The sequence below is a fragment of the Sycon ciliatum genome, chromosome 1, assembly GCF_964019385.1.
Source record: "Sycon ciliatum chromosome 1, ocSycCili1.1, whole genome shotgun sequence".
NCBI lineage: Eukaryota > Metazoa > Porifera > Calcarea > Leucosolenida > Sycettidae > Sycon > Sycon ciliatum.
Genome location: NC_088643.1, coordinates 70767522 through 70789638, shown reverse-complemented (window position 1 = coordinate 70789638; position 22117 = coordinate 70767522). Strand labels below are relative to the sequence as shown.

Sequence of the window (22117 nt, the reverse complement as noted above, 5' to 3'; positions counted from 1 at the left end):
CGTGTTAGGTCAGTTGCTTCGGCATATGCATACCACAGGACGCAGGTGGCATGCAATGGTCATATGGACTCCTGATGATTAGTAGGGAGTCAGGTACGCCTTTGGCCGGGCCTGCGGGGAGTAGTGAAATAACACAAGCACCAATCCCTGATGACTGTAATGATCACAAAATGTACAATCACTGTAGATTCAACAAGATACAAACGTCTTGGCTTTGATGAGAAAAATGAGAAAATGGGTAATCTATCTGTGAACCAGAGTGATGTACAGACAGTGCACTAGTGTAGTACGAGATCTCGGAGCCAACAATACATGCATCCGATCCTTGACGTGACCTTGGCACGTGGAGCTAGCTTGCAGAGACAAGCTAGCTACGTCATGCACGGTGCTTTCATGCATAGCTAGCTCGTGGAGCATGTGCATGGTTGGGATTCGGAAGACTTTTTGAAAAATGACATCCAAAAAACTGTGAACAGAAGCCATTCGACCAAAAGAAAAGCGAACTGAGTGATTGCAGGGTAGATCTACTTAGGATTGGGCAATTATTTGTGATAATTATTCAAGTGTCTGGACCTCAAGGTGGTTTCGACTTGCCTATCCTCGAGTGAGATTAGAACGGACGTAATGTGTGCTATTGTAGTGTTTTAGTGAGTGCGTGAGCGAAGATCCACCAATCATCTCCGTGCTAGAATAGCATTTGTTCGCAATGAGTAGCTGGCTGTCGTCCAATCTGTCCTCAAGCTTTTCAGAATTTACTAGCCAAATATCTTCATTGGCCGGTGATGTGATACCAAATGGTATTGCACCGCAGAAAGAAGAGGCAGAGCAAAGTAGGCAGCTGTATTCGCTATGGATTGTCCTGGTTGACACCATTGTGTTTAACGTAAATGGCACAATAATGCCTTCTGCCTTCACTTGTGCCCCTGTGCAGCCGACTCTGTCCCGCAAGCCTCAGAAAATGGTGTGGATGGGGCAGAAGTGAAGCGCGTAAGTTTGTCATATTGTTGAAGTTCTTCCCTCTCTCTTTATTTTAAAAGAAACAAAACAATATCTTAAGGCATTCTTGATAGTACATTATTGTATGGAGGATTAATTAATATCCTCCAGGCGACCCTGCTTCCTCGTATTTTTCTTGAGCATGGTCAGTTGACCAGGTATTGTAATGAAATGAACACATCAAACGGGAGGACGCATTCTCAAATACAGTACATTAATTCAAAGAGAAACGATCAGAAATTTCCGAAGAAACACCGCATGTCTACGAACTATTGTACTCCCATAATTATGACATTCTCAAACCAAACCGGCCAATCACATCGCGTGTTCTTAGGCGAAAAATCTCCAGTACGTCAACGCAATCCCTGCGATCCTGGAGATTCTCCACTGGGTCTCTCAAACTCTGTGAACTTGAAAAGAAATTTATCGCCATGGCAATAATTGTGCATCCTCTACATGCAATTTTGTTGTGCAGGGGCACTGCCCCCTATCCTCCTTTGCCTTTGGCTAGAACCCTGACCTACGACTCCAAACAGCTGTTGAACCCCGTGTTCATGTTCAAGCCCTGCCCTTTGTCATGTTTCTTGGACCCTGATCTGATCATAGTCTGTACAAGTACATGCCGGAAAAGCTAGTTTGTTCCTGCGGAAGTCTTTCCTATGCACACGTGTTCTGGAACAGTGTGCGTGTGACTACATGGATAGGTAGTTTGGATGAATTGCATGTACCTCCTATATTCTCCTTTCATGCTGTATTGACAGACATGACAGATACACACACACTCAGACTCGGACATGCCCATCGCGGAAGCGATGATAGCGAACAGCTATGTTACACGTAGCAACTTGTGCTGGGATTACACCATTCAACAGGTTGCAAGGCTGATGAATCGACCACCACTAATTTTAGCCTGGCATCCACCACACAGCTGATTGAAGAAGTTGCTTTTTCTGGCCAGTGAATCCCTATTTTTCTTTTTTTTCCATACACACACACATACACACACCTTGAACCTTGAACCTTGAACGTGCCCATTGCCGATGGCAATGATAGCGAAGGGACTATCTGCTAGCTTTGCAGTACGGAGCGTGGCGATTGAGATCCCCGGGACGACGGCAGACCTTTCCACATGGGCAGCGCAGCGGTACACACACACACCATGTGCCATGTGCACGCCCGTCGCAAGAGAAGCACGCAAATCTACAAATGCACTAAATGTGCACCCACAAATTTTATCTTTATAGCAACGATAGCGGATCTGATTCTGAATGAAACAATCAAGACAAGCGCCAGACAACTGTCTAATCCATACAACTGGCGATCCCCAATGCACATCTGGTCTACACCACACAGAGTACGTCGGAATAGGACGGCGCGCACACACCATGTACCACACACACACGCACACACACCATGTACCATGTATGCACCTGTCGCAAGAGAAGCACGCAAATCTGCAAATGCACTGGATGTGCGCCCACAGATTTTTTCTTGTAGCAACGATAGGGGACAAGATCTGAATGAGACAGATCAAGACTAGCGCCAGATATATATATGTCTAATCCACACAACCTGCAAAGCCATGTGAATCGACCACCAATGCACACCTGGACACACACACACCACACACACACACACCTTGACCTTTTTGATGTGAATTATGAAAGAGCAGTTTGAAATACACAACTTGTGGACAGTAGCCATGTGGCCTCTCCAGTTCATCAGCTCGGTGTGTGACTCCTCTCTTGATTATTGTTGTGTACAGGATGGTTTCTCTTTACCAGTGGCCGAGGTGGAGAAGCCAGTTGAAACGCCATCTGGCTTCCAGGATGTAACGTTTTCACCCATCAAGGATGAGTCTCAGCGACGTAGCATTGATGATGCCCTTACCAGCACACCAAACTCGTCCAGAGGCAGTTTCTCAGGTGTGTGTCTCTACTTCTCCTATCCCGAATGACTTAAATAGGTCATTATGACTCAAGATAGAGTAACCTTTTGGAATACTAGCATGCTCACTTCCCTGTTATTATTTTCTTGTACTGTGCTGGCTAGAATCGCCAGTGTTCTGGGATTTATTTTCATCTAACTCTCTTGCCCTCATCGTTCCACATCTGCTGTGTTTTGCTTGCAGAGTTTCTTGGCGAGACGGGTAGTTTTGTTGGTGATGCTGCCAGCTTTGTCGGGGCTGGTGGTGACAGCAGCGCTTTCACTGCTGCTAAGGAGCCATCGCCGTCAGCTGTGCACTTTGGTCATGATCAGAGCGACGGTGCAGCGCTCAATGGAGCACAGCACGATACACTGCCCGAATCCCCCAGCAATGCTGGTGTTGAGACTCCGAAGGCAACTGTTGAGGTATTTCAAGTGGTTTGGACTGTTACTAGTACTCACATGCATTGAAATTGTGTTATTACTAATATATTCTTCAGAACTTTGAAGCTCCATTGTAGACTTGTCATCTTTTCAGTACACCTCCAACTCGCAACACACAAAGTCCTCGGCTACACCACGTACAACAATTATTTCCTACTAATAATTATAGCCTATGCCTTTCCACGAAGCTGGCAATTTGACTGAGGCGTTTGCCATTCATTGTTATTCATTCCACTGCTATCTTGTGCCTGTTCCTTGTGTTTAGACAAAGGAAGACGAGCTTGCTCTTCTGCAAACACGGCATGAAGAGGAGCTCCGTTCTCTTCGCGAGTCTCATAAGCTCAAGATACAGGCATTGCACGAGCACCAGCAGGCGGACATGGAAGAAATGGAGCAGCGCATTGCTGAGCTAGAGTCCCAGCGTCAGCAATCTATGGAACAACTTAGTGAGCAGCAGCAGCAGGCGAACGGTAACTTGTTTACTTGCACTTGCAATCTCCTAATAATGCTCAGTGTGCACGCAAACAATCATGTACTTCAAAGTGGGTATTGGTGGGTATTTGGGACTTTTTTTACACATAGCAAGCCTGGCCTTATAGACATGGTTCAACATACTCATACTAGCAATGCCTTGTATTGAATGTCAGTATGTGCCAATGCATGTTACAAGACTGAGTGTAATGGTGTCTTGTGCTTGTTTTTCTTGTTTCTTGTAGCGGCCAACTCATCATCACACTCCAAGTTAGCGACACTGCAGGACTCTGTGGGTGAGCTGACCGAGAAACTCGAGAAGGCAACGATACAGGTGGACAAGAGCCAAGCCAGTGTGTTGTCGTTGGAGTCAGAGATCCAGGAGCGAGACAGGCTAATTGCATCCTTACAGGAGTCGGCCGCGGCTACAGGTACCGTAGGGTCTTGTATTAAAGGGGAAGTTAAGGCAAAAATTAAAATTTCACCAGTTGTAGTCTTCGGGGTGCTGAGTCGAATGGTCGTGGTCCGAGGAAGCTGAGACGCTCCCTTCCTACTTGAATCCCAATCGAACTCGCGCACTTCCACCGAAACTGGGTGACTGCGCCCAACTAGATGGGGATTTGTATGCAAAATGTCACTAAAAGCGCCATTTCGTTCTTATAAAAGCATGGATGACCGCGATTGGCCCATATGTTGTAGTCTTTTGGACGCTGAGTCGATTGGTTTTGGTCCGAAAAGGCTGCAATGCAGCGTTCCTCCTTTATTCCCAATCGAACATGGTTGAACAAGCGGTCACGTGCTCCTGCGTACACCAGTCACCTGGTCACCGTGCCTGCAGGGTACAACTTACTAGCCTGTTTGACCTTTTTTGGGTGCAGTCCTGTCACTCGAGTTGAACTCGAGTTGAACCTTGGTGTGAAAGTTGTCGCCTGCTGGCGTGGTGACCAGGTGATTTGGGCACCCAGGAGCACGTGACCGCTTGTTCAACCATGTTCGATTGGGAATAAAGGAGGAACGCTGCATCGCAGCCTTTTCGGACCAAAACCAGTCGACTCAGCGTCCAAAAGAGTACAACATATGGGCCAATCGCGGTCATCCGTGCTTTTATAAGAACGAAATGGCACTTTTAGTGACATTTTGCATACAAATCCCCATCTAGTAGGGCGCAGTCACCCAGTTTCGGTGGAAGTGCGCGAGTTTGATTGGGATTCAAGTAGGAAGGGAGCGTCTCAGCTTTCTCGGACCAAGACCATTCGACTCAGCACCCCGAAGACTACAACTGGTGAAATTTTAATTTTTGCCTTAACTTCCCCTTTAAAGCCTGTCTAGTATAGGCCTGTTTTGAATACAAACCTGATTCTCAAAATGCACTGGCAGCACATAAGCCTGGTTGTCGTGTTGACATACATAGAAATACCTGACTTGAATAGAAGCCTGACTTGAATAAAAAGAAGCCTAGCACTGCCATCGGCTTCTACAGGAATAAGCCCGGCTTTAATACGCAACAGTACGGTATGCATCTATGGTTAATGTAGCGTTGTGTCAGTAATCAGTATGGCCTGCAATGTAGTAAGCTGTGATAATTTTCTTTTAGTTTCATGTACTGGTACTCGTGTGTTAAACTGGTTTTGTTGTGTTTGGGTGTGTATAGAATGAAAGGTGAAAAAGCAATGCATGTTCAAGAGGCAGAACATACGGACGGAGATAAAACATGGGGAGTGTGATTCGTGACTCTGTTTTTTTAAAAATGTCTACCAGTGACTGGTTACTTCCATATCCCTGCTTAATTTGTTTTCACTTTGTATTCTACTGTTGTAGTTGAGTGCACTGGTTGTGCGGGCTTACGTCGGGACCTCGACGATGCTCTGCTCCAACGTCAGAAGCTCGAGGAAGCCTCTAAAGCAGAGAAGGTAGGTGTTTTGTGATGAATTTCAGTGTGGTTTAGTAGTGTAGTGGATAGTGCATGATATCTTCACCTGTGGCTCAACTTCTTTGAAGAATGCTGCAGGATCAAATCAGGTCTGCAGCTCATTAATACGCTTGTTCTGTGAGTTTTAGATCGTCAGCACCGTCGGTCAGTTCTGTGAATCGTGTTCTTTAGCTGTTCTTCTTATGCACAGTCTATCACTGTATTGGTTTGATGCAGTGACTGTTTTATGCAGCATGCGTTGCTGTGTATATTCTGCACACTGTTCTCCCTGAGACAAGTGTGCTATCAAGTGTGTACTAATGATGCGTGTTGACTGTGCATGTTATCGGCAGGTGAGGCTGGAACACGGTGATGCTGAGCGCAACGAGTCGGAGATGCGTCAAGCCGCTGCTCTCGCCACGCTGTCCGAGGAGCATGACAAGCTACTGGCTACATTAGAAGAGTGCCAGAAGCAGCTCGCGCAGGTGTGTAGCTTTGTTAGCAGTTACCTCTCGAATCCTGTCATCTGAACATGTCTAGCCTCTATGTGGAGACTGTAGAGAACCTCAGGAGACCCCCCCCCCTGGAAGTGTCCTTCTTGCACTATTTCCATGGCATAGCTGTCTCACTACAGGTGCCAGGTTGCCCTGGGCCTTTGGGATGCTTTCAGTTTATGTGGCGTTGACGCTAAGAAAGAATGTGATCCACTTCTCTTGCAAACTTATTGGAATCTTGACTCCAAGAAAACTAATGCACTAATGTTTCCACTAGTACTTTCATTGCCTTCTTTTCGAGTGGATACAGACAGAAGAAGAAGAAGAAGCTAAACGTCCCTAATAACCGTTAAAAGTCAACGCATAGATGATATCAGCAGCCGTAGGCAGACTGAAGAGAACAAACACGGAAAAAGGAGTTCTGTGATGATTCCCGCGCACTTAGAAAAATGCCGAATCCTACAGTGATGCACTAGTGATGGAGATAGGACATCCACACATCGTTAATTCTGTTCAGTTGCCGTCTACTGTTTCACTTTACTCCTTTTTCTGTGTTTATTCTCACTAATGTACCTGTATCCTTCTGAAGAGAAAGCAATGAAAGTGCTTGTGGAAACTTGGTAGTTGTAAAGAGCCTGAAGCTCGGTGTGTTCCTCAGTCTGATTATTGCCTTACGGAGCATTTAAAGAGAACCTTTTTCTATCTGATTTGGAAATCACTCTCTTGGCTGCTAGATTATAACTTCATTGTGTTGCCTTGCCACTGTGTATCTCCAGGAAAAGCAGCTCTCTGAAGAGTTTTCGTCAGCAGCAGAGGAGTCTGCAAGGGTGTCGAACTTGTTGGCCTCAGAGCAGGTTAGCGTGGGTAACATGTTTGCTGATGCTGGTTTGGCATTTCCAGAAGAACAAATTAGAAAATGCGAGCACATGTATGTTGAAGAGAGTCGCTGTTTCAGCATGTAAGCTGCAGATGTATAGACAGGTGACGAAGAATTTGAAGTATTCTTCTGTGTCAGGGCCGTCCAAGATGCTAGCATTTGTGCAAACCAGAACTTTAGGCCCACACGTACGGTAACAATCGGTCAGTGCCAGAAACTGTGACCTTCCTTTGTGCATGTGGGAGCGAACCCTTTTTTCAATGTTCCTACTACCTTTCCCATCAGTGTATGGATACCTTCAGCTGAATATCGATTTACACTTCTGTGCAGCTGCACTCATGTGCTTGTCACTTTTTTGTTTTTCCAATACATTGGCAGGAAAGGAGCTTGGCATTGGCAAAGGCATCAGCGGAACACGAAAAGCATGCCGGGGCATTGGATGCTGAGCTGAACACACTGCAGGCAACTCTACAGGAGTTCAAGACACGCGAGAGCACAATCACACAGGAGATGGAAGAACTACGAAAAGCATCAGTTAGTTCATCGCATGAGGTAAGAGACATGATGAGTGCATCATTTGAATTCGTAATAAAGTGCGGTGGACTTATTCCTTTTCCTGTGCATATACACTGTTGTAGGTGGTGCACTTTTTTTATACTTGTAGTCTTTTCTTTGTTGTTTGGTAACAATGTAAGATTATCCTGCTGTCAGCTGAGTGCTCTGCAGCAAGTATTTGTATCCTTTTTTCCTGTGCTTTTCTATGTATACAGTACTCAAAGCTACAAGACGAGCATGAGCAACTCAGTGCTGCACATTCCAGTCTAAAGCAGCAAATGTCCACAGAGCAGTCAGCATCTGAATCCGCTCGCTCTGCGTCTGTTAGTCTGGTACGGTTCGAGGAAGTCAATGCCAACTTGACGCAATGTCAGCAGCGCCTTGCGAAGGCTGATGGTGAACTTGCAGCCATGAAAGAAAATCATGCAGTAGAGGTATGGTTTGTGCTTCCTTTCTACATACTCCATTGCCAACAAAACGTTGGTCAAAAAGGCGCATTATGCTCAGGTGCGCTTTATACTGGTACAAAAATACTCAGGCAGCTTTTTTCTCTGCTTTCTAACTGATTGCTTTTTTTGTTTTCAGTTGTCTAGCGTTAACTGAATGCAGCCTGTATTATACACTATGTTGTACCTCGGTGCTTTGGTAGTCCATCAGGATAGTTGATAGGGTGGTGTTTGTTGGGTGTTCACTGCAGATACAACAGCAGCTGGACACTATCGCTAGCCTGCAAGCAGAATCACTGCGGAGCCAGGAAGAGCTTAACAGCCAGTTGTCCTCTGAGCAGGCATGTTGCTATCATTGCTGTTGCTGTCTGTTACTGCTGCCGCTGCTGCTGCTGCTGCTGCTGCCGCTGCTGCTGCTGCTGCCGCTGCTGCTGCCGCTGCTGCCGCCGCTGCTGCTGCTGCTGCTGCTGCCGCTGCTGGTGCCGGCTTCATCGTTGTCGCTTTACCTCCCTGTGGTCTAACTTAGTACTGCTGTGGCGATATATTTGAAGTCAAAAGAACACAGCATAGGGTGCTGTTCTGTAGAAGAATACATTATCAACATGGCACTGCTGTTTGTGTGTCCTGATCGTGTAGGCAATGAAGATCTGGTGTCAAGGAGGAAGGCAAAGTGCACTGCGTCTTGTACTCTTGTTTGAAAGTGGTGGCCTCTACACACAATCTCACTCACGAAGTACTCACAAGTGATGTGTGGACCTGGATTACTAAATCCTGTGCTGATATGTTGACGTGTTGTGCTGCCAACCTGTGCAGGTGAGAAACGCCAGCCTTACCCAGCGAGCATCTGACATGGAATCGGCGCTCGGTGCAAAGAGCGCTGAAGTCGAAACGCTATGCTTACAACAGGAGACGCTGCGTGCACGCGAAACGAGCCTCTCTGAGCAGCTGGACAGCACCATGACTGCGACCAAGGAAATGTCTGAGAAGGTATTGCCGCTCTGTTCATGCGTGTGTGTGTGGGGGGGGGGGGGGGGTGTAATTGTGTATATTTTTATTATTTTTATTTATTGCTGCAGCTGTTGCTATGGCTGATTCTGATTCTAGTCTCACTGTGTCGACTTCTTTGCTGTCGTTCTTATGTGCTGCACATGCGTACATGAACCCGTTCGTGTGCAAATGCACACGCACACACACACACACACACACACACACACACACACACACACACACACACACACACACACACACACACACACTCGTAGCTGTTGTGGCTAATGCGATGGCAGCTATCCAGGTGTTTACTACAGTACCCGGCTTCTATTTTCAATCTTACAATAGCATCAGAAATCCACCCAAATTGTGTTTTACAGAAACACTGTGGAACTGCATGTATTAGCTGCTTATTTCATTGCACAGGGCATTAGGTTGACAGTTGTGTTGCTAATGTTCCCACTGAAGCTTTTGTGCTGCTTCTGATTGCTGTGCCATGTCCACTATATAGCATGCCAGGCTGGTTGCTGATCATGAGGAGCTTGCTCTCACACACTCCACGTTGCAGCAGGAGGTCTTGTCTGACCGAAATACTTTAGAGGTGCTGAGACAGTCCTCAGTGGACACGACTGTTCTGACACAAGTTCAAGCTGAGCTAGCTCACTGCAAGCAGCAGCTCGTGGACACTCAACAGGAGTTGGAATCGGCGCAAACGTTTCGGGATTCAAAGGTAGGGTATTTTTCATCTTACTTGAAGTATATCTTTCCACCTCAGGACTTGTACTGTATACATATATCCTAGTGCAAGTTCTGAACTCCAGTGAAATTGTGTGGTTGCCTGTGGTTCTTAGAGTTTAGGTTAACTTTCTAAATGGCTTGGCCCTCCTTATTAACAAAGGGAACCCTGGAACCTGCCTCCAACTATACTTGTAATAGAACTAAGAAGCAGTTACAGACGTGACCTGCTGAGGTATGCTACCTTTGGCTTTAGTCTCCCTCCTCTACATAGCTGGCTTGGTTGATGATGTGTTGATTGCTTCAGGAACAGTGTGGCGTGCTAGAAGAAAGAGTGAGGGATTTACAGTCGCAACTGGCTACAAAGGACACTGACCTTAGTGGCATGCAGTCTCAAGTTGATCAGTGCAAGACGCAGGAGTCCCACTACGTACAGCAGTTGGAAGTCTGTAGGACAGCAGCTCAGCACGCAGAAGAAGAGGTACGTGTGCATGTTCATGTTAGTCCAGGCAGGGAACATGAACTGGCTCTGTGATGTTCTATCTATTACCTGCTGTTATTTTATGCTGTGTGTATCCGTTAACGGTTTTGAGAAGGTCTAAACCTTCATGCTTACAGTTACTCTGACTTCACTGCAGGTATCGAAAACAAGGTGCATTACTGTATGGCCGCTGAATTCTTGTGACGGCCAAACTAAGGTTAAGAAATGGATCAAATAGAGTGATAGTCAACTAACACTTCTTGCACCTATTGTTTTTTCTACATGGCAGTGTTAGACTGCAGAGACTTTGCTAATTTTGTGCTTTTACTTTGCATCATTGTTGTTTGCTGTTTGCACACAGCACTCCAAGCTGCTTGCAGATCATCAGCAGCTGTCTACATCCTATTCACAGCTGCAAAATGACCTCTCTGCCGAGCGGAGTGCTGCAGAGTCTGCCAGGAGTACCCTGGTGAGTTGCAGTGAGCTGGAAGCCGTTCAACATCAAGCAGCACTGTATCAGCAGCAGCTTGCTCAAAGCCTGGATGAGCTGGCAACTTTGAAGGAAACCTCCTCTCTGCAGGTATAGCTGATGACCTTGTATTTCTGAGTTACTTGCCTTGGGTCGGCTGCGATTACGATTTCATGAGTCTCTGCATTGCTCGACACATTAGAATGGTAACTGATGAACTGGCCCCTTACAGTCCGTGTGCCAGATTCAAAAAAAGTCGTCTAAAAGTTGACTTTTCATTTTCCACACTGGGCAGTTTGCGGGTACTTTTTGAGTCGCATTCTCAATGGTGGACAATTTTGGAAAATGGTTTTGTGTCTATGGCTCGTTTGTTTTGGCATTTCGCTACCTGTGTGGTTAGCCTAAAAATTGCGCTTAGCCGTGGCAACGCAATGGTGTATTCCGTTTTTCAGCCAGATGACTTGTTTCGCTGTGGTCCGGCATCTTCCTAGATTCTCAGCCGTCGTCGAATTTGAGTATTTTCGAAACATTTTTTAGGGTGCAGGCGTGGGGCAAGGCTTTCACTCCCAGCCAATGGCACCATTTGGCATAACTCAGTCCTATGAACACGTCACCAGGCCCTCGTTAGTGTCCAGCCCATATTTCCAAAAAATGGACTGGACTTTAAACTTGAGTGTACAGACAGTACTATGCATTATGCACGTAATGACCGTATGCAATAACTTTCGCAAGCTACACGACAAGGACTCGCTGCAGAATAACATAATGATACTCACACCATATGCCATTGTGGTGCACCGTGATACCAATGACAGTATATTTATCGGTGATCAATTGCCTACTGGGTCGCTCCGTTGCCGAGAACGTCAACTTTGCGGACTGTGGAATGACCCGCGACACCGCCAACCACCCCTGACACAAAGCCAAATGCTGAAAGAGCTGACTGATACGGTACCTAGCAAGTTAACTGGATAATGCTCATCTTCAACAAAACCAGGACATAAAACAGTGCTATGATAAACTACCTCCAGTCACCGGAAACAAATACAGTGCATTACGCATATGGATAGAGATTGCACTAGTACATGTATAATTGTATACCAATCTTAGAGTAAGAAAACAAGTTATCGGGTCTACACCATCAGAGTTGGCAGCTATATGTATTGGATTCTCCTGGTGTGCAGAATGATGCTGGCGGCGTGGTTCATATCCACTGTTGGCTTGCTGTCGGCAGTACTTTCACTATCTCACGTCTAAGGCATTTTATAGTCTGCATGACTTGGATCAGAACGCCATAGTTATCCACACGAGAATGGTAATAAATCCAGATCACTAAGGCCTTCTTCATTGCAGTTGGCGCAATACGTTCACGGGATCGCGTCTCCGACCTCCAAATTGTAATTATAGGTGGCTAGTCTGTTGTTTATTGGCAGACAAGAATTGCGATGCTTCTTCAAAAGAGGCAGTTTAGCGATGTCTGTCCATGACATATTCCGCATTGCTGTGTGTGGAAGGAAAGGTGCAACAATATTAGATTGCTGCTGGCCATAGACATCAAACTGCAACATCTGGGCTTCAGCTGTCACAGGTCCATTGACAGAGAGACTGCCGCATATTGCACATACTGCAAACTATTGACTTCATACCATCGCCTCATGGATCAGAAGTCACCACACTGAAAGAAGAACAGCAGAGGAAAACACTTTCAAAACAGAACTGATGCAGTTAATCGATGCAGTTAATTGGCAGCAACAAATTTACTCCTTCATTTCATTCGACGAATTTGAGTCGTGTAATGCAAGAAAAAAGTCAGAGAGCAGGATCTAGGAGAGGGCATGCACCAGTGCTGTTGTGCCTATAAGGCCAAAACAAATAATGACCTTGTTTCCGGTCGCCCGACCGGGTCACTTTTTCCCAAATTCTGAAACTTTTTTTTGGTCCCAAATGTATACAAACGGTGGCAATGCCATGTGTGCAAGTGCACTCAACGAGTCATAACTCAGTCAAATCTCAACCGAATTCCACAATCGAAACACCTACAAGGTAGCAGAGATTCTCAGCTGTGGGCTCGAAAACCTCCGGGGTCGATACGAGCTAGAATAACGGAGCTGGAAGGACTCAAACTGTTTACTTGATTTCTCAGGATGTACGAAAACAGGAATACACCACATGCTGCACAAGAACAGTGAGTCAGTCAACTTTGACATTGACCCTTGCCATGATAATGTACATGTGTAGGTCCTCTTGTCCATCAATACCACAACGATTGAGGAACCAAAAAATAGTATCCAAAAAAAGTTTCATTCCGGCCGACCGAGTCTCCTTTTTGAGGGGTTACCGACCGGAAACAAGCCTATTTTTTGTTTTGGCCTAATAGTTAGATGCTCAGAATTTCACCACAACAACGCACATAATACTGACATATTTACACTATGCAACCTAGTAGTCAACAAATTCAGAAAAAAATCTAATACTTCAGCTGGTGAAATATCCCACCTCTATCCCCTAAGCTCAAATGTCCTTGTAAAATTGATAAAGGATTGGTAGATGCTCACTCGGAGTGGTGTTTGAAAAGTAACACAACAGGTCATGACGATTTAGAGCATGCTCAATTGTCTCTTCTCATAAAATCACAATATTGCCTGTGCGTGGTTTATTTCGGGTGCAATTGTGGGGCACATAGGTATCACTCTAATTTCTCGTGCATTCGAAAGATAAAGCTTTGGTCTATCACCCCACAAAGCGGCTTTAGTGTCCGCGATGGGTAAATGCCTTACCTGGTGTGAAATTGGTGACCATATTCCTCGTTTCAGCAATTACAAAAGTGAGACATTCGTCCTTGGTGGCTGGTCACGAACTGCAAGCTCCAAAATATTTTTCCAAGGTACGGCCATAGGTGTCTACATCACACCGAGCCATCTCTCCAGTGTAGGAAAGGTCTCCTGACGAGACTAGAAGGGCTCTAAGCAGCAAATTTCATTGAAATATTCACCATTCGGAGATAGGCGAAATCAACAGAAAACAAGCCCGCAGGTGCGGCGCCTTGGAGGCTACGATTCCCGCGAGAAAATGAAAATCGGTCTCTCAAGGGCCTTGGCGCACGGACTGCTTAGGCGGAGTGTTTTGCTAGTTCTTGAAGCGGATGTCATGATTGGCAGGATGTCAGATATTGGCTCTCCTTCTCCTTGACTGTTTTTTATCTCAATGCCATTTGGTTCCACGCGCACTTTTTCTTTGATGTTCTGCTTTCTCTGCTTAGATCAAGCAGCATGAACATGCTATGGCCAACGAACGGGCCCGATCCCAGACAGCTGAGGCTGAGTTCAACAGTAAATTGTCTGCAGCATTGGTATGTGTTGCAAAGTAGAACACTGCAAGGAGGAATTTTTTATTGTTTGGTGACAAACACATGATCATCACGTTGTTGTTGAGACTGAAGCACATTCCATTGCGAGTCATTTGATGTTGCTTTTTATCAGAGCTCTGGTATGCTGTATTACAGTGATCACCTTTGTACAATCTTGAGCCACCATGCAGAACATCTGTCATCCGCACTCTGTATCAAATCTTTTCATGTGTGTACGTGTGCATGCACGTGTGTGTGTGTGTGCGTGCGTGCGTGTGTGCGTGTGTGTGTTCAACTCGTTTTCTTTTCTTCTGTACTGACAGGAGAAGAGTAATCGCCTAGAGCAAACAGTACAGGATGTTGAACACCGAATCAGCTCGAAAGACGACCAGTTGCAGGCTCTGCAACTCACCCTGGATCAATATAGCACACAGCAATCGCAACTAGTCCAGGAGAGGGAGCAGCATGCACACACTGCCCAACAGGCACTGGAAAAGGTATGTATCCTTTGTCTTTAAGGAAATATTAGCTGCATCCGATGTGAATCGGTGGTTGGGTTGGTTTTCAGCGCCAACACGACTGTGGTGTGCTATGTGTTTGTGATTGTGTACTCATTGCAGCATGCCAAGCTGACTGAGGAGCACAAACAACTTCGCTCTGCACATGCAGCTGCACAAGATGCGCTAGCTCAGGAGCGAAGCACGGCGGAGACCGTTCGATCCTCATCAGTCGACCTTGGTATGTTTGAAGACGTTCAGTCCAACGTCAAGCACTACCAGGAGCTACTTGCGCAGACTGAGAAGCAGCTAGCAACACTTAAGGAGTCTCATCAGCGTGTGGTGAGTGCCCTAGAGCATGCTGTGGTGCCATGATGTTGTTTAAACTTGTTTCTGATCCTAGCTCAACGCTGTGAAATGTCAAAGCAGTGGTTGACATCGGAGTCCTGACAAACAGCGCTACACCGCTGTACATGTATATAGTGTGACTTCCGTTGTCGAGGCACTTCCGTCTACTGGACTGGGCCACGACTGTCCTGAGCATGACACGTATGCGATGTATCGTAGCAATGCGCTTGACAACAGCTAATTCAAACATGCATATGCAGAGCATGCCTATGCGTGCAGTCTGTTGCTTAGCTTCTTCCCAGCACAGGTGAAACCTGGTGAAGAGCTGTCCATACAGGAGACATTGCTCCATGTGACCTAATGTGACCTGAACGTGCAAGGGTCGCCCTGGGTTTCTGAGACCAGCTCTGTTTAAAGACAGCTGTAAAACTACGATAGGCAAAATTCGAACAATGTGTACGTGTATGGGTGGGTGGGTGGGGGGTGCGTGCGCGTTCTGAGTTGCGTGCAATTCTAAGCTTCAGTCAGCCCTGGTCTCAATGTGCCTCGATCGGGATAGTGAACTTCACATAAATGACATTGTACATGTACTTCTTTTGAAGTATAGAAGCAATTCAAGATGTGTGAGACACTGCATTGAAAAGCAGCTGGCCAAAAGAATACTTCACATGTATCCTTGGATAACTCAAACCTGTGGACAGTACTATTCATGAAAGGTGCTGTGTTGTGTATTTGTGTGCTTGATACGTGTCCTTGTCATTGTGTGTAGGTTGAATCACATTCACAAACCATAGCCGAAGAGCGTGCTCAGCAGGAGAAGAGCCGTGAAGAGTTCAGCACCCAGCTATCTAGTGCACAGGTGAGATGTGAACACGCATGTGCACACGCTCTCTCTCTTTCTTTCTCTCTCTCTCTCTCTCTCTCTTTTTCTCTCTCTCTCCTCCCTCCTGCTTCTTTCTATCTTTTTTTGAAGTAACTTGTAGAGCTGTTACAATGCTCTCGCACATATTCTGTACGATACTGTTGATTCCCCCCCCCCCCCCCACACACACACACTCCATCCTTTTCCCAGTTGGTTTGTGGAAGGGTGACAATGAGATCCAGGCTGCCAAGTGCAGCACGATGTACAATAACGCGAAAGATCGGACGTTCCATGCTGTATCGCACACAGTTCCTTCCGCAGCAATACCTGCACTGGCATGTATGGTGTAAAGCAGGGCATGCGTACAGTATTTTGCTGCACCCGCTGAAATCAGATCACAGGTGGAAAATCTATAGGGGCAGATCAACGGTAGTTTACGGTACGTACAGTCGTACATGCATATTACTTGTGTGCACAAACATTCACGAACAATGCAGCCTATATTTCTGGGACAGTGCGCCAACAACTTACTTGGATTTTCAACGCTGTTGAAATCCTCTCTGCTTGTACCATCATAGCATGTGGATGGTAAAGCATGGATATGTGTGCCTTTTTATTGGTACATGTATTTAACTTAGTGTGTGCTGGAGTGTGCATGCCTTGCTTATCAATACTTGTCAAGATGTACTGCTATATCACCTTTGGTGCCCTCCAGTAAACAAGTGATAAAAATAATAATTTGAAACTCGGATGTTGAGCCATAAATAAATGTAGAAGAGAAAAGGACATATCGATACGAGTTAAGAGTAACTCTCCATCACTGTAACATGATACTATATACAGTCAGAAAGTGCAATAACTAGGCACAAAACTGACAGAGTACTGAAACATTCGACGTCCTGACACCTAGCTTCAACACATCTCCGTAGCGCTAACCGACAACGGACTTGACTTATTGCACTTTCTGACTGTATATAGTATCATGTTACAGTGATGGAGAGTTACTCTTAACTCGTATCGATATGTCCTTTTCTCTTCTACAAAAATAATAATGCTCATCTTTGTTTGCTTTATCGGCTCCTTGCAGAACCAGACTGAGCGAGTTGCAGTGGAGCGAGATGATCTGCAAGCTCAGCTGACCAAGGCCAACGAGATGTACTCTCAGCTCAGGGACGGCAGCATGACGCCTGAAGAGCAGGAGAGACAGCAGCGCGAGTCCGATCGCCTCCGCCAGCATCTACTGATGGTACGCTGCATGCAGATTGAAGTTTGATTGTCTCTTGAACTACTACTCCAAACTCTTAGTGCAGTGGAGCATGACACAAGTAACCACTTCATTTGGGTACCACCAGCCATACCCATTGACTTCACTTTTCTATGCATCTTTGGGTGATCACACACTGCAGGTGGAAGAGCAGCACACACAAGATCTTCTTGATGCAGAGAAAGTCCAGGAGGATCTCCGCGAGGAGCTACGGGCCGCTCAACAAGCCACCGACACTCGAGCGCTGTCTGCAGAAAGTGATATGTGAGTGATACCCTGCACTGGGCTTTGTCTCCACTGTGAATGCTAGCTGTGCCCGCTGCGTTAGCTTGAAATGCAACTTTTTCCTTTCGTGTTTCATTAGGGTAATTGGAGACCCCGGTTGGTGCATACGTTTTCATTGTGTGAATCCGCATTCTATCATAGTTACTGCCCCTGGCCCCCAAAGTGTTTGGCCTACACGTACTAAGACTTATACTAGCTTGTCTAGGTTTTGATTGGTGCCGTAAAACATATCTACTGCTCTGTCACTTGCTTTTCTTAGATCACAATGTCACCAGGACATACAACTTCTCGAGCAGAAAGTCAGTAGGCTATCTGAAGAACGCAATCTGGCCATGCAACAGGCCATGGACGCTGAAACTACGGCAGAGTCCTCCAGTTCTTCTTTGGCACGTCTCCAGCTGGTTCTGGAGCAGTTCCAGAAAGGTAAGTTTGTGCATGATGTATTGGGGTGTGTGGAAAGATGGCATGTTACTGTGTATGCTCATTCACAACCTCATCAGCTTTGTCTGGTTGTATGTTCTTCATACTCCAAGATTAATGCCATGAACCATGTCTTTTTTTGAAAAGTGTTGACATTAGAGAGGTTCCGTATAACGTAGAAAACGTAGTCGATCTACGGAAAGTCTTACGTAAACTGCATGCGCATCTGTGTTCCGCCATACGGAGTCTTCAAATCACGTAGCTGCCCTTGGCAACTCCGAACGCGGCAGTGTACGACCAGATCGACCTGGGGAGAGAGTCATAAATTTGTACCCCAATCCACTTACGGACCAGCTACGTTATCAGAGCCCTATCTACGTACTCTACGTAGACAACTTTCCGTAAGTGGAGTGCAAACTCGCGAATTCACTGGTTTTCCCCGTCCACTAACGTAAAGTTGCTCAATTTTACGTAGTGCGGAACCTCTCTATTGTATTACGCTGTGCGACTAACCTCAGGTGTTTGGATTTTCATGTGTATTTGTGTTCAGAGCGAGATGAACATGTTGCCAGTGCGCTTGAGCCTCTTGAGGCAAAGTTGCAGAGTTGTCATGATGAAATTGATGACTACAAGTCTCAACTGGCTCAGCTACAGGTGAGTAGTGTCCATGTTGCGTATGTGTGTGCACAGCACTGTGTATGCGTGTACAGCATGGCCTTTGTAAGCATGTACAGCATGGGCTAGGTATGTCACATAATGTGTGTTCAGCATGGACTGTGTATGTGTGTTCAGCATGGACTATCGTCTATGTATGCGTATGCAGCATGGACTGTGTATGCATGTACAGCATGACCTATGATGACAGTGTAGTCCCTAACTCCAAGAGTATGCAGCTCTGATCTCTGAGCTACGGTTGCCCTGCGAGGTGCAGGTGTGCCTGGAAGCTGGAAACCTTAGGTGATCAGTGCTGATGCAACAGTCTAGCAGATTCCGTAGTTCATGGCTAAATAATGTGGTCACCATGTCCGTCAAAATCTCAGGGTTGCATTCTCTTGGGTTATGGACTCTGTGATGTTGTTGGTTAAATTGCTGTAACTTGGTGTAACTTGGCACCACAGACGGAGAGGTCTAACTAGGTGCAAGCAATCAGAACAATATAAGTCTCCCACCACGTATGCATTTGCACGCTCCGTTCCACTCTTGTTCTTGGCTTGCAGTCTTTCTGACGACACTACATATGTGCAGTTGAGAGCAAGGTACCACACTGTCCACAATTCAAACGTGTTAGAGTCCAACTACAACTTCAGACACATTCAACGTACTCAACGATGCCGGGAATGCTCCTGATCCGGTTTTTGTGCTTTTGTTGTGGTTATGTACGCGTGTAGGTCCGACTGGATGAGATGTCGGCTCTCCGTACTCGCTTACACACAACTGCTGATAGTTTGGCTGCAAAACGGTCGGAGCTTGAAGGCGTACGAATAACATGTGAGTGATTTCCATTGATGAACACTCAATCGTATAGAAGTACTTCTTTCGGGTAGTTTGCAGTAGTAATTTGTTGACTGTAGCATGTTTTTCAACTTTTGGCTTGCTACAAGTTACCAGACACCCCTGTCCACGAATCTTCAATCTTCTCTTTGTTACTTACTTACAGCTTGCACACTGCTTCTACTGGGTGTAGTGTATGGTATTTTCTATTACTTCGTATCAGTACGCAGAATTTTCTTGTGCTTACATGATTTTTGTGCTCTGCCGTCTTCGTCTTGATGCCCAGTACAAGACAGTCAAACTGCGCTGGATGTCAGTCAAGAGAAGCTTCACAGACTTGCGGCAGCAGCAGAGGGCAAAGTAGACATGTAGGTCTTTCCCGAGTGCTGCTTGTGTTGCATCTTTTTAAATTGTGTCAGCTTGTAAACTGTGATGTCTTATCTGACCTATGGCCAATGAGAGGTATATCATTTGACTGGTTCATAGAATAATGTTGCCCTGATCTTGCGTGTTGCACATCGATATTAATGGTACTCTGCAAGTACAAAGAACGTGTACTTTCGTCAGCTGTTGTACCAGAATAGCGTGTACCATATCTACAGGCACCGTGCATGAGTATTACTGATCGATGTTACATACTAATATGCAATCCTGCCTGTTGGATGTGTGTGTGTGTCCATATCTTATGCAGCAACCTTGTACGCAACCTGCTGCTTACATACCTGACGGCATCTGCAGAGAAGCGACATGAGGTCCTGCGCCCAGTCGCCAGTATTCTCGGTTTCTCAGGCAACGAGATGGCAAAGGTATGTGCTGATAATTGCAGTTGATTTGCTCCCTCTTCTAGTATTTAAAAAAAATCTTGTTGTGGTTTGCTGCAGAGTGGACGGTAGTTCCACACTACTCTCTGTACTGTTTGGGGATGAGCCTGGGGAAATGGCTTACCTGTTCCTTGCTAGTCTATTCACATTCTGGGCACTCTTGCTGTGTTTGGTTGTGCAACACCCTTTCCGACTGAAGCATGGTGTCAGACTAGGCTGCATAGCCAACCTGCTGGTGTTTGTGACTGTCCTTTATTGTTATCAGGTAGCGAAGCAGCAGAGCTCTTGGCTGGGATCTTGGTTACGTGCGGATGGCAAACCATCAGGCACAGCTGTACCATCTGATGTAAGCATTGGTTAACATGTCTGTGCTGTTTGTGTTAATGGGTAGCTTTGCTACTGAGCTGTCCAACCCAGCTGTGCATTGTGACAGTTCAAAAACATCAGTGACAAGGTCCTACCCAATATTGTTACTGCCTAGTAGTGCCAACGCATAATTATATCGGGCAGGGATTATGGATATACATTGTGGTGGTGTGCACTATCCTGATAATCCAATGAATATATATGGTGTCTCCTTTCTGCATCCTACATAGACGACAGTCTGATGGTGTATACATGTATCTCTGTCTATGTTTACACAGAAAACTTTCACGGAGCTTTTTGTTGAGTTCCTGGAGGCTGAATCGACTCCGGCTGCCAATGCCGTAGCTCCTCACGAGATCTCAGCAGCCGCCATCAAGGATGGCCACATCAGCACATCTCGCTTGCCTGCGTCTGCATTTGCGAACAGTTCTCTGCCGCTGTCGTCTGATCGCACTGATCAGCAGTCTTCCTTACATCTGTCACTCACTAATGCCGCCACTCCACCTGCTGAGTCGCCATCAATGACTTCAGCAGCTGCTGCTGCTGCTGTCACTCAGCACACTACTCAAATGCCCATTGCCTCAGCACCAGCAGTGCCACCTCTTCCCATTGACTCTCAAGTTCAAGCTCCAGAGAGCAGCACTACAACCAGCACAGCAGCTCCTGCAGCAGCTGACAGCAGTGTGAATTTAGCAAAGCCCCCGATCGCTGGCACACCAAGCACAACACCGACTAGCCAAACAGACGCCCTGCGTACCATTCTTAATCCTAGCCCATAGGCACCTCGCCTCACCTGCTCAGCAAACCGTGCAAAAACATCAGGTGTTGTAATTTTTGCTTGCACGAAGTGACTTCCTTTGTGCTGGTCACGCAGGCATGCTGATATCATGAGTTATCCACTAGGACATGCTGAAGTACTTGACTTGCAGTCATCTGCATCGTGAGGTGAGAATGCACTGAAGTATTCCAGCATCCAGTACGCTACCAGGTAGTCAGGAGCACTGTTTCCCATACAGTGCGTCCTCGCCTTGTTCACGCTGTCACCGTGAAAACATGTGTTTGCTACATGTAGGGCAGTGGTTTTTTTTAATAATTATTATTTGCCTATCCCAGGCACACAATCATGTTTGTTCCAGCAAGATTTTTTGAGAAAGCTTATCTATTTCCTATTAATATTTGCGATTATACGTACTTGTGAACTTGAGCTACTGCGCGGGCTGTAAGTTGCTGTTAACCTCATCAGTCTACACTAGTAGAAAAAAGCATTGTCTGAACCTTTCTTTTTTTTGTTTTGCAATGATTGTAGTGTTTTGTACATTTTTTTTTCTTGTGCAGTTCAAGAAGTAGCTTTGCTATTGGCCTGGTGCCATATTGTCATCATGTTGTATCACTGTCACTATCTCTAGCCCACGCTTCCGATGGAGTTGAACATGATGTCATTACTGCATGTAGGCCAGCAACGACAGTAACAAGCGCTACGTCCCACGTAGGGGGCGGCACACAATTCCCCAATGACAGTCTAGTAAGGTTATAAGCAGGGAGTAAGTATTTTACTACTCCCTGGTTATGACTCTTGGTTATAAGTACAGGTATATCTTGAGTCTCAGCTTACAAAAACTGTCAC

At 46.0% G+C, this 22117-nt stretch overlaps 1 protein-coding gene and 1 long non-coding RNA gene across 2 annotated transcripts; one reads left to right on the top strand and one right to left on the bottom strand.

Moving 5' to 3' along the window:
- The first annotated feature begins 469 nt into the window (after window positions 1-469).
- LOC135805221 (thyroid receptor-interacting protein 11-like) lies at window positions 470-21910 on the top strand. Its single transcript, XM_065319233.1, has 29 exons — window positions 470-830; window positions 932-987; window positions 2762-2921; window positions 3128-3348; window positions 3632-3836; window positions 4083-4268; window positions 5656-5747; window positions 6100-6231; window positions 7017-7094; window positions 7496-7669; window positions 7888-8106; window positions 8370-8451; window positions 8924-9105; window positions 9620-9838; window positions 10151-10324; window positions 10686-10904; window positions 14053-14142; window positions 14463-14636; window positions 14760-14978; window positions 15754-15843; window positions 16934-17092; window positions 17253-17374; window positions 17655-17818; window positions 18366-18469; window positions 19204-19303; window positions 19593-19674; window positions 19998-20112; window positions 20393-20473; window positions 20772-21910. The coding sequence occupies exons 1-29, from the start codon at window positions 707-709 to the stop codon at window positions 21270-21272; spliced, it is 4524 nt and encodes a 1507-aa protein (XP_065175305.1). The 5' UTR covers window positions 470-706; the 3' UTR covers window positions 21273-21910.
- LOC135805222 (uncharacterized) lies at window positions 11717-13686 on the bottom strand. Its single transcript, XR_010551127.1, has 2 exons — window positions 13571-13686; window positions 11717-12468 (listed from the first exon to the last, which is right to left on the bottom strand). It is a non-coding gene; the product is annotated as an uncharacterized LOC135805222 (long non-coding RNA).
- Window positions 21911-22117: the final 207 nt, after the last annotated feature.

Coding starts and splice junctions, on each gene's coding strand:
- LOC135805221 (XM_065319233.1), top strand. CDS start 707: ATGAGTAGCTGGCTGTCGTCCAATCTGTCCTCAAGCTTTTCAGAATTT. Junction 9,106..9,619: donor CCAAGGAAATGTCTGAGAAG/GTATTGCCGCTC, acceptor TCCACTATATAG/CATGCCAGGCTGGTTGCTGA. Junction 17,375..17,654: donor CTGTCTGCAGAAAGTGATAT/GTGAGTGATACC, acceptor TGCTTTTCTTAG/ATCACAATGTCACCAGGACA.